The 12,752-nt window shown below is 45.3% G+C and overlaps 1 protein-coding gene across 5 annotated transcripts in view; it reads right to left on the bottom strand.

The window, feature by feature from the left end:
* actn1 (actinin, alpha 1) overlaps positions 1-12,204 on the bottom strand; it is a 40,014-nt gene extending 27,810 nt beyond the window's left edge. For all 5 annotated transcript variants that reach the window (XM_037486335.2, XM_037486337.2, XM_037486338.2 and 2 more), the window contains exon 1: positions 11,755-12,204. In XM_037486335.2, coding sequence (XP_037342232.2) covers positions 11,755-11,862 — 108 coding nt within the window. In that variant the 5' untranslated portion in view covers positions 11,863-12,204. The remainder of the gene's footprint in view (positions 1-11,754) is intronic.
* Positions 12,205-12,752: the final 548 nt, after the last annotated feature.

The raw sequence follows: 12,752 nt of genomic DNA, 5'->3' as shown, positions 1-12,752 counted from the left end.
TCACATCCAAAAATAAAAACTGTCATCCAAAAAAAACAACAACTCTGAATCGGAATTAACGGAAATATTTACATCCTGTTTTTGTGAGGATGCAAACTTATTTTGTTGTGCATTTTTTTCCAAAAGAGACTAAATTATCACATGGTTAAAAAAAACAGGGCTGGAGGGCCATGCGCTCCTTTTGACTATTCCTGAGACAATGGAAAGAGACTCCAGTAAATCACCACCTACGGCGTCTCAGAGGACAGAAATAACCCACAGCATTTTTCAAGGGTTCTCTCTTCATATTTCTACCATTTGGGGTTTGATTTTTGTGTTGTTTCAACCATCACCCCTGTCAGTAATTATAAGCTTATACCCACCACGTCCCTGAAAAATAAGCATGTTGCTTTTAGTTTACCTGAAAATAAAATGGCTTGGATAGGATGGCGTTTGATGTCATTCCGTAATAACCATTCAAATAGTTGCATATGTTTCAATAAACCACTCTATTTTCTATGTTTTAAAATGATTTTTCGGGGAAAAGGCGAGCGGCTCTCACCAACACGTAGAGGTTTACACCTTGAGCCCAAACAGCCAGACACCGCTGCACAAAAAGCACCGCTCCATCCATCCTGCTCAGAGTGAGTCATGGACAGGAACAGTATGACCTTTCTGCCTCCTCAGCCCGCTGGAGGGATGAATGGGAAATGTGTGTGTGTGTGTGTGTCCCTCTCTCTATCACAGGAAGTACAGGAGTTTGAGGACCTGCCAACTAGCAAAAGGAGTGCGCTGAAAGGGTCAACGGTCATCGTTCATCCCCCTCTGTCTCCTTCCTCTAAAGCTCACTGGATAGTACAGTCGGACCACACACACACACGGTTTTTGGAGCCAGAGAAGTGTGTGTGTGTGTGTGTGTGTGTGTGTGTGTGTGTGTGTTGTACTGGCTCACTGCGGCTGGTTGGCTTTGTTGAACTGACACAGTCAGTATGATTATGGCTCCTTATTCAGAGTTGCTCAGCTGGACGTCTTGCTCAATTTTAGGTTCCTCTGCAGTTTACACCACAAATTGGGATGAAATGCCTGGATACTTGTGCTAATATTAGTTTTAACTACCAAATTTGAATCCTTTTTTGAAATTCAACAAAATTCTGACAAACTGCTCAATCCACAACCATTAAAAGCAAGTACACCAAAATAAAGATTTGTGAAAAACGAATAAGCACACAAGCCTAAAGATGAGACCACGCATACCAATAGGAATCAAATAGAAACAGTCATTCATTTTCTGATTATTTTTCTTGATTAATGAATGAGCTTTTTTGTCTATATAATGTCGTTTTCAGAGGGTCTATTTCTGTCCAATCAACAGACGGAAATACCAATTTAGCCATTTCCCCATCAAAATAGTTGCCAGCAAATCCCTTTTCCTTTTTGTACCTTGTGCGTCTGAGAGTCATAAAGGAGTGCGACAGTCTCTCCGGTGCAGCATCCTCAAAACCAGGCACTCAGTTTGCACTTTGTTACTGAAAACTGCCGACTCAGCACAGCGATCCCATTACACTCAGTTATCGCTTTGGCTGCTGCTGCTGCTGCTTCAGGGCGCGCACAGACACACAAACGTGTGCACAGGGGCGAGTGTGTGGAAGAAAATGCACCCAGTGAACACAGAAAATAAATAAAAATATGCTAACAAAGACACGTACAGCGTGTCTGCATGCAGCAAGTACACTTGCACACGATGACTGTGCACGTTGACAAAGAATGGCAGCCATCGTGACCAGGCCACTGATATTTACTCTCTCGTGGCCTTCATTCATTTTGTGTGTGTGTGTGTGTGTGTGTGTTAGTGTTAAGTCAAAGAGTGGTAGTAGCGCTTTCCTCAGTTCATTTAACAAAGAGTGGCTCGTTTGTGAAAATGCCGCAGAGCATCCAACACTGGGCGGTTGCTATGACAACCAACAGAAGCTCAGGGACCTGCAAACAAACAGCTTGGCTGCGCCGAGGCTCTTAAAAAACCCACGGATGAAGCTCCCCAAGCGCTCGCTTGGATTTGGCAAGCACAAACACACACGCACACACAGAGCACTAGTTTACCAACACGAAAATGTCGGCAGGGGTAAGAGTTTACCGGTTGATTAAATTCATCAACTTTCAAGGGAGGGTTTATTGGAACTTGAGGATCTTTAGTTCAAGTAATCTTGCTAACATAATTTTTTTTTCAAAATGATGGTATGGTAGTTATTCAGGTTGTTTGTGGAACAAGATACATTCATTTCAATATCAGATGTACTTCTGCATACAACTTTAAAGGCCATTTTGATAAGTCACTCTTTAAAATTCTATGGAATCCACTACGACTAAAAATGAAGTGCAGTGCAGTACTTCTGTGGTGTTTTATCTCCCCCATTTAGCTTCCTTATTTGGTGGCAAATGTCAAACTGAACACAACACAAGTCGATAAGAAGATGAAGCACTTCTGGTTATCTCGCAGCACACAAATTGGATGCAAAGCCACGTGCAGATATTATTCAAATAGAGCATGGGCATCAAAGAGGCCATACTGAGCAGCAGGTCATCTAAAGCCCACAGCGAGCCTGTATCTCCCCACTGCACAAAGACCAGTGTGTGCAGAGCCCTGCTCTCTGTACCGTGTAAGTGTCCAACCCCAAGCTACTGCTGGCTGAAACCATGTCATTAGACAGTTATTTACTAGATAATAAATGGTAAATGTTTTCACACTGGGGCCACGAGGCAAGGGGGCCACTATGCATTCAGTCGTACAGCTGCAGGAACAACTCAGGGGCCAAGCCCGTGGACACACCGACATAGGCTAGAGGAGCCGGGATCACCCAATTTAAAACACAACTTTACCTAAAAATGGACAGATGGATCTGCATAAAACAAAGAGAAAAGCAATGTCTTTTCTACTCCACTGGAATAAAGTTGTTTCACAGCAACTGAGCACAGCCGGAACCTGCGAGTCATGCTCTCTGACAACACTCAGATGCCAATCCTAGCAGCACGATGGCATGTGCGGTGGCCTATTAACCCGAGTCATAACACAGTCATGAGCCCTCTCCAGCTCGGTGTGCCTGCAGTGCTGGTGTGATTGGAAGTGCGCGGCCCACTGGGGGCGTCGCTTTGTGCACGAGCAGTGGTTTTCACTGCTGACCGTCACCTGACTCAGAGAAATGCTGAGCTGGGAGGAGCTACAGTGCACTCAAACAAAGGATGCTTTCAACACATCAGCTATACTGTATATGTAAGTGTTCACACCACTAAACATGAAACATTTCTACACACATAGATAGTTATCCGGAGTATCCTTTTCTGTGGAAAACAAATATTTCCTTTATCATGGAAAGAGTTCATTCTGACCACTGTTCCATTAAAAATAAAAAAGATATTCTACATCTTTATAATACTTTAATACAGTTTAAAGAGAAAATACAGTTTAAAAAATATCTTGTATTAAAATCTTCCTTCAGTAAAAGTAGTGTCATCAACATCTCATTTTAACCAAAAGTCAAAGTGTATATATATATATATAAATATGTGTATTACTGGATTACAATAACTGATGGATCAATTTACAGCACAGAAAAGCAATTCATGTGAAGGACTAATCTTATTTTATAGCTAAAAGGAGGGAAAAGGATTGCGTTTCATATTGGCTTTGACTTATTGCTGTATTGAATTTGTTCGCTCTCTCTCTCTCGTTATGTTTTTGCTCCAGTTTGTTATGTCTGCCGTGTCCTGGAAGCTATAGTGAGCCGGGCTCCTTTTTCGGATTGTTGCTTTGGCCTCAGATGCTTATACGTGAGGATCCAAACACAAAAATTAAGCTCCCGATCATCAGTTCCACATGCCGCAGTCAGAGAGACGCGAGAACATTTTCAGTTCAGCAAAAATAGACCTCACATGTAAATTGTTTTGGGAGAAACCAGCTTTCAGATGTCAGATAAAACCTTCATGACGAGGTACACCGACTGACTTTCTCTGATCTTATCAGATTTTACAGAATTATGTTGTTCCAACTTGCACCCAATCCAATAAAACCATTTTGTTTAACTAAAGTTGACTTATCCAAAAAGGAAATTATGAATTAGCTCTGCTAATATGAAAAATTAGCAGAGCTTTGTTGGCAGTTGTCTACATCTATATGAAATGAATGTATCCATCGCGTATTATGACATTACCAGGATCTGATCAGACAGGCAGAATTTACACACGGACTCACATGAAGACATAAGAGTTCTGATCGAGCACATCCAACATCTACTCACAAAAGTCGCAATCGAAGAGACAATGTGAAAAGTGACCTCATCTTAGAAAAATAACTCTTGATTGGTAAAAGTGGAGCAACGTAAAAAAGCTGTTCTGCTTTTCTACGAGGAATCTGGTCAAGATCCAGAGATCCGAAATATTGAAGTAGGCTACTTATTGTATGTCGCTTTAGTGCAAACTTATTCACACAGAATCTTTAAGTAAAACATGCGGTTCCATTCAGGAGGGTCATTGAAAACAAGCAGTGTGTGTTCTTTACACAGGAAAGGCCTTTTAATGGGTGAGAGAGTTTAAATGCTGGAGGATCTTTCGGATTCAGTAATGCGAATCAGCGATCGATCGTTAACACTAATGTTTATGTTGCAGCAATGAGTCAGAGCAGCACATTCATTATTTTAGGACCGTCTCCAGGGGGAGAGCCTGTACAGCTTGGACTATTTCAGTAAAGTGAAATATTTTAATTCATTGACGAAGTCGACTCCTCTGGCCTTTCTTAGTGAACCACAGCTACACATGAGCAGCTAAAAGGTTTTACCCCACGGGTCCGTGTCCGTCCAGCAGCTGCAGCGCCTGCCTGCACTTCACCCGGCTCAAACCACTCTACAACCAAGCAGCCCTGTTCCCGCTCACCGGGGCTTCGGCGGTCTGAGGGGGGGTAGCTTACACCTGCTAACGAGATCTGCCGCGAGCACTTCAAGCGGTTTATCGTTGCATATAAAGTGACGTCGGAAGCGTGCAGACTGATCCTGCAGCCATGAAACCGAGTAGTGCAGGGAAGAGAGATGTCGGCCAGCTTAACTGCCTCACAAACAGCACAGAGTCATCGGCGCGGGATGCAACTTGACTCAAACTGATCGCTGCCGCAGGCCGGTCGGTCGGTCGATAGCAGAGGCTGATAAAGTCAGACGTTCAATACTTGTCCCACTTTAGAAAAGTGGAAGAGTACAAATAGCCCCTGGCCTTGGATTCCAGCCGAACATAAGCACTCACTAACGCACATTGATAGACTGATCCATTTCCAACATTACCATCATTCCGGGTCCAAAGGCTTTCGGTGCACTGTGGCTTTAAACGGACTTCTACTCACTGCTGGCCTGTCACATGGGCCACAGAGGAAGGCTGATTCCCCACAATGAGTTTAACTCCCTCTGAAAAAAGAGACTTAATTGCCTAGAGTGTAAACAAAAACCATAAGGAACACCTTTATTGTGCTTCAACTGCTGCAATTGCCTACGTACCACACGCAGAGAAAATAATAGTGACGCACCGCAGTGGGAGACGGGCGGCTTCCTGGAAAGGCTGGTGGGAGATTTCAACGCTGAAGCAAGGAAAACATTTCTCTCTTTATCCATCGCCACCCACTCATACAAGAAACTGTTTTGATCTCACAGACAACCCCTCCCTCGCTGACAAGAACTAAATAGTTATGCCCCCTTGTTAAAAAAGAATGTCTTGATTGCCATTCACTCCGATGTTTGGGAAATGGGAAATCGAGAGAAAACCCTGACATGCATCTGATGCGTAAGGATTAGCTTAGCATAAAGACTGGAAACCGTTCAAACGGACGTGAACATGTAAATCCATCCATTAGCAAACTTTAAACTCAAGTCGGCATTGCTTCGCAACATTGACGCTAGCCGTTTCTCTCCGTTTCTTCCTAGCTAAGATCAGCTAGCTGAAAATGTTCACTTTATGAGTGCAACTAACTAAGCAGGGATGCTGCAGGAGGGAAAAAACGCTGCAGCAACCTTAGAGTGAAGAGTTATTTGATATCTCAGTGATGATCAATTATTGACTCCCGGTGACAACGTGACAAAGGACGGCCTCCTGAACACGCGCTCTTTGTACACAGACCTGAAAGCTCCTCTGTCTGACCCTCTTCTTCCACTCACCGCCCCCCTCCCCGTGCCCCCACCACCAACCCCCCAGGGCTCCACCCACACAGCTACTGGAAGGAGAGGCGGGCCTGTTGCCTGCTTTTTGCCGCAGTGTCAGTTTACTCCAACCTGGCTTTTAGCGTACATGCAATGCACCGCAGGTTTACAGCTAATACATGTGAGAACACAGCGAGCCCCCCCCCCCCCCTCTGGCTTCAAAGCGAGGCTTCGCAGCCTGCACATGCACTTGGGAATGACTTGATTAATAGCATTAGTGGAGGAAAGACCCGGCTGCATCCTTCCCATGTGGTGCAGGAAAATTCCTCGGGAACATGCAGACGGCTCCGTCCATAAACCCCCTCTGGGACGCATGCGATTGAAGACATGTGACCACTAGTGTGTAGCGGTTCCAGACTTGTTTGAGCAGTAAGCAGGTTTTTGGTTTTTTGCACAGCACTCTTTGCTCCCCAGGAAATGCACCTTGACCCCAAATCCCGTGGTGGATGTGGAATCCCCAAAAACTCCCCATCTGGATACTCACATTTGCAAAGCACAAGCTGCAGTTAAACGTATCCGGACCCTGACTAAAGGTTTTCAATCACATTGCACTATTGGCCTCATCTTCATGACCTATAACAGAAACTGGGGTGCTGCATGTTTTTTAATTTGAAGCTTAAGCCCAACAAAATGCGCCGTGGCATTTGGAAGCTGTTCAGATAAAAGCCTGGTAATAGCACACATTTGACTTTTCAAAGAGTGAATTAAAAGAAGAACAATGTGTGCAGCTTGTTGAGGAAGAATTAGCGTTCACCTTCCGCAAACAAAAAAAAACAAATAGGAGAAACCTTTCAGAACTGCAACTTAAGCGTGAAAATGCATTCCAGACACAAAGGTCAGAGCTGGAACTTGCTTTCTTAATCATTGGCGCCAAAACAAGAGTTCAAACTGAGGAGATGCAGTTTGCCAATACCAAAAGAGAACAAATTGTTGTGTCATGTTAGACTTCTGTGGGCATTTTGGGAAAATATGTTATCCTCCAGATGGAAGATAGCAACCAAACCAATAAATGTTACCTTCGTGATTCTTGTTTTTACTTTTGGATCAATAGAACAGCTTCATGAAGATAACATACCTGCTGTAACAGCAGTGGTTCTGTGGCTGGACTTTGAGCTGACATGCTAAAACCTGCTCAATAACTAAAAAAATACTGATGTTTGGCAGATATGTTTAAATGTTCCCATTAGTTAAACTTGTTAGAAAAGCAGCATTTGCTAATTAGCACAATAAACTACAGCTGCGGCCGTCTGGCCTCCTGATAAAGGGATGCACAATGTTGTTTGAACTCATCCCAAGTGGGACATGCATGTCTAAATGATGTCTATGGCAAATGTTCAAGTCATTTCACTCAAAAGCATCATACAATCCATACATCAAGCCAAGATCTTCAACCTACAGACACTAAAGAGACTCATGAGCAAGGATCTGCATCTTCATTGGAAGATTCGTGAAATGTGGCCCTCACTTCCCTCTGAGCACAAGCCAAAAACCTCTGGTGGGACGAGTTGATGGCTGGATGCGCTTGGGCCCTCTCAGCTGTGATGTCAGACCTTGACCCCATCAATCAGGACAAACGAGACAGGGCCCTGACAGCGTGACCGGGCCGGGATGATCTGTTCCCCAGGGAGTCCCTGCTGGGATTTATAGCCCGTCGGCGTTAAAGACCACGACAGCGAGTGGACGCCGGATTACCAGCACTGTAGAGCACTACCCTCTATGCAGTTATAATATATATATATATATATATGCAATTTCCATGTTCTTACTTCTCACCATTTGACAGAGCACATAAGCTGCCCCACCAATGACAAAGTGAGCAAGAAATGAATACTGAAAGAGGCCGTCTGCTTCGTGTTCCCACCTGTCCACAAAAGGAACACGTTCACTTCTTTTTTTTCATAAGCGCGTTGAATAGAAAAAAGGTCACAGCCAGCAGCGTATCCCCGTACAAATAATGCGTTTTCCTCCAGCAATACGGGCGATCACTAGGCAACTAATTACTTGAGGAAAAAAAGATTATGGAAGTTACGTAAGAGAGAAGTCAACATTTACTTTTAGTGTTTTCACATGGGACACCTACAGCAGTCTGCTGGGTGAACGTCTTGTGTAGTCAGACCCACCCACCCCCCGGGTCTGCCTCCATATGCAGACTTTGATGCTCTTTATAAGTCACTCTTCTGCCTCACCTTGTTTGAGAAAGAATAGATTTCCTTATTTGGGAAGGAATATAGAGTAGAGACAGGGGCTCGATGTGACAATTGAAAACTTCACGCAAGAAACAGCTGGAGCTGAGCGGGTGGGGGCCAGGGGCTCGGGGGGGTTGAAGCACTTTTCCAGCACGCTCATGTTTTATGTAGTGAAAAGAAGCAACATTTCAGCACATCACGCCTTTATCAGGGTAGAGCGCAGCCACCTGCCACAGAGACAGAGCGAGGGGAGAGTCACGCTTTCCACATTCCCTGCTTTGTCCGAGCGGGTCTCTGATGCTCTTCTCCTTTTGTGCAACGAGGGCTGCACAAGGTGCATCATGGGAACACAGGAATCTGATGACAGGAAGCATTTTGAGAGGTGGCTCGAGCTGACATTACACATCCCTTTATGCAATGCAGTAAACCGCTGGCGTCACACACGCCTTCACGCGCCGAGTCGCTTTTCCTGGAACTTACAAGATGCTGCAAAAATCCCCCCCCCAAAAAAAGGTTTCCTTCCTTCTGGGTTTGTATCCCTATGGTTGAAACGCACTGATGGAAAGTTACTTTGGATAAAAGCGTCAGCTAAATGACATGTAATGTGTATGCAGATACAGCAAGAGCTATTGCCACTTACGACGTGGGTCAAGATGCTCAGTTTGGACGCCTGCTGCCAGAGACAGCCCCGCACACAGGGAGGGCTGATCAGTCAAAGTGGGGAGCGTGAAGTGTTGACAAGTGCGATGACGCTGTCGCTAAGCGGACACCGTCACAGACAAGACGAGTTCCTGCACAGCCTCCTCTGGTCTTGCGTCATGATTCCTTCAAAAGTATTGGCCAACACGCTTCAGCTCAACGCCCAGATCTTGATCGATGTCCAAGATGACTCCAATTTTTCATAATTGTGCTCGCTCTTTTTGCCTGACTCGAGTGTGTCAGAGGGGGACTCAGAAAAGAGGTCCGCTCCGTGTCCTGCACAACCATTCGAGACTCAAAGTCACAAAAAAAGTAAACAAGTTATCAGACGGATCGGCAGTGAGTGGATCTTATCCGACCCGCACAGACTGAGCAGGGGAAGGGTGCGCGTGTGTTGGGAGTATTTGGGAACACAGTGGTTGGGGTGTGGGAGGTTACAGGCAGGGCTCGATCGAAGGTACTGCGGCTCATGTCCTTATAAGGACCTGGACAAATTAGCCACAGCAGCTACCACCTGAACTCCACCTTCCAGCTGTGAGAATAGAAAAAAAGAATGGGAGACTACGTGTGTTTGTGTAACAGAGGTGTGATGCGACTAAACGCACAAACAAAACCCCCTGTTGTCACCGCGGAACGCCGTGTGAGCTGCCGCTTTAAGTAACATCTGGAGCCGTGTGCCCGAGACACCTGGATCGGCAAAAGACATTAAGATTCCAAGATAAGAGGAGACCAGCCTCTTTATGCCTCGGGCTCAAGTTGAGACTTGCATCGGACACAAAATATTTTAAACACCCTCTGACACGCTGGGTTTGTGTGCGTCAAAGTGATTCACTAAATGGAGCCAAAATAAATAGGTCCTCACCTGTGCAATTTCTACTATATTTTTGGTCGTTTTCACTCTTCAGTCCAGTTCATCTCTTGGTAAAAGAAACGGGAGGACTTTGGTAACGCGTTGGCCGTCACTCATGACAAACAAGAGAATAGTTTAAAAAGGCGACAAGAAAGAAGCAACGCGAAGAGAAGACACTGACCGAACAGACACACATTTTAGGAGGCTGGCTGATTCATTTAAAACACAAAACATGTCAGAATCCAAAATGTCTCCATTTAGTATTTTCTTGATGGGAAACCCATCAGCAAACCTGAAAAGGCGTCTGTTTAGCAACAGCAGAGCTGATTGCTGAAGCTTGGAGGTCCTTGGATGTGTGTGTGTGTGTGTGTGTGTGTCTTCCCTCTCACACTCTGATTGCGTTGTCTAGTCAGTTCTCAACACAAACACTCCTGGCTGCTCTCTGTGTGGAGCATCAGATGAATAAAACATCCCCATCTCTCCCCAGGATGATTAGATCGATGTGGGTCATTACAGGAGGAAAGTGTGTCTATGGTGATGGAGGGTCGTGATTCGGGATGGGGGGGGGGGGGGGGGGGCACAAAGTATTCTCAAGCATGAAGAGAACACACCTGACAGTAGCTTTTTTTCTTTGAATTCGCTTTCGACCGGTAGCAGCCTTCCGATGACATAATCCAGGAAACTAGAAGCTTAGAGCAAGAAACTTTTTTTTCGTTGGGGGGGGGGGGGGGGAAGTCTCCCAGCGGCAGCGAGAAGGGCCGATTATTACCATTTTTGGGCACGCCAGCTCCCATGCAGGCCCAGCCCAAACCACAGCGCTCACTCAGATTCCACAGCGCTTTTCAAAGCGCTGGACAAACGTTTGGGGAGCCAGTGTGGGGGGGGGGGGGGGGGGGGGGGGGGAGAAAGTAACACCCCTCTCTCGAAACAAACCATTCATACTCGGTCCGGGGAGCAGAAAAAGAGCAGCAGCTGTTGGACGCGTGTAGGTGATTGGGGCTTGTTAAAGGCAATATGCGGATGGATTACAGCGCTTTAGTATACAGGTGACCGGGCGCCGGGTTTATATTCATCTAGTGGAGAAATGCGACCTGGTCAGATGGTTAAAAGAATATCCAACTAAATCCCAGCCAACTTGAAACAAACGTTCAACCATGTAGAACCCGCGCGTAAAAGCGCCAAAACAGCCCAATAAAAAAGGAGACTTTGTGGGTTCCTTCCCCTTCTCACGCACCCAAACACACACTCCAACCCCCCCCCCCCCGTGTCCCAAAGCATGGCTTAATCCACGTCGCATCATGAGCCAGATGACAGGAGGGGCCAGCCACACACCACATGCAGTCAGGCGCATGGCTGACATCTGTTGCGCTGTAAAGGTCCTGTCCATTTTAATCGTTTTTCGGGACCCTCTTTTTTTGTTATAGCCCCCCCCCCCCCTCTCTTCTCCCACTATGTCCCTCCTGCTGCGGGGCATTTCATAACGCTACACAGGATATGTGTGCGAGATCTGTGGGGGGGGGGGAGAAAAGTTTTGGATCTCAGCGGATACAAAGAAAGAAAGAAAAGCAGCAGCAGAGAGAAACCCCAACAGGTGATGACCAAAGCGATAATGATCTTAATAATTAAAGCAAACAGCCAGTTGGGGTTTGGGGCTGTTGGCTGCTCCTGCACTCACTAATGCGCTGCCAAAGGAGTACGTCAATCAATGTGAATTCTGTGGTATTATTATTATTAAAATTATTATCAGCATCACGAGCAACAGGCACACTTCCGCACCTTTTCCCCGGAGGTAACGTTAGAAGGAAGTCGGTCTCACCTTTCTCTGCTGCTTCTCCCATGCAGGATCCAGCAGGAGATCCCGATCCCAGTCGTCTTCCGGCTGCATGTATTTCATTTCTTCATCATAATGCTCCATATTATACATGTGTCTATAACGCTGTATATGTATATATATATATAAATATAGACGCTGTCTGCTTCTCTGTTGTCCACCGGGCGATCGGCGCGAGGATGTTTCGCAGCGGTAAATTATCGGTCTACTCTCCGCCACGCATTCAAGACGGTGTGCGGATGAAATTAACGGTCCACCCCCGGCTTCCCTCTCTCTCTTTCTCCGTCTCTGTCTCTCTCTCTTCCTCCTTCTCTCGTTCACCCCTCACTCTGCCTCTTTTGCCTCCGTACAGGCTCTCGTTTTCGCCCAGCAGCAGTTCTGTCGGAGACGAGCGACAGACGCAAAAAACTTTGCTTCAGACAAAATGAGTCAATGACCGACCGAGGGATCTGATTGGACGCCGTGCGGGCACATATGACCCGCCTCTTATTGTGGATTGGCTGGTTTGGCTGTCAGTGCGTAGGTTTAATATCCAGGTTGATCCGACTAGTTTGGGGATACTGTAACGCGTTACTTCCTTACTTCACGAGGTGTATGTACATTTCTACAGTTTCTACAAACAAATGTGAAAATAAAATATCAAAGTTAACATTTGATTTGTCTTAAAGTGAAGGAGTAGTGGTTCTTTAGTATAGTAAAAATATCATACATAATATGAGTAGTATTTTAGGCTATATTTATGTATTATAATAGTTAATACATCATTACTTTTTTCTTAATCCCACATATTTTAATATGCTGGGGGGAAGTAAAGTTTTTCCTGTATCTAAAACATTATATCTTAATATATTTTTGATATTGTTATCTTTTGTACCATTCATCAAAACATATAACAAGCACAGAATAAAAGTACTGGAATAAATACAATATTTGACCTAAAGTTGCTAAGTATTCAAGTGAGGTAAAATTAAACTTTCTATCCA

The sequence above is a fragment of the Pungitius pungitius genome, chromosome 14, assembly GCF_949316345.1.
Source record: "Pungitius pungitius chromosome 14, fPunPun2.1, whole genome shotgun sequence".
NCBI lineage: Eukaryota > Metazoa > Chordata > Actinopteri > Perciformes > Gasterosteidae > Pungitius > Pungitius pungitius.
This window is presented reverse-complemented; position numbering and strand designations above follow the sequence as displayed.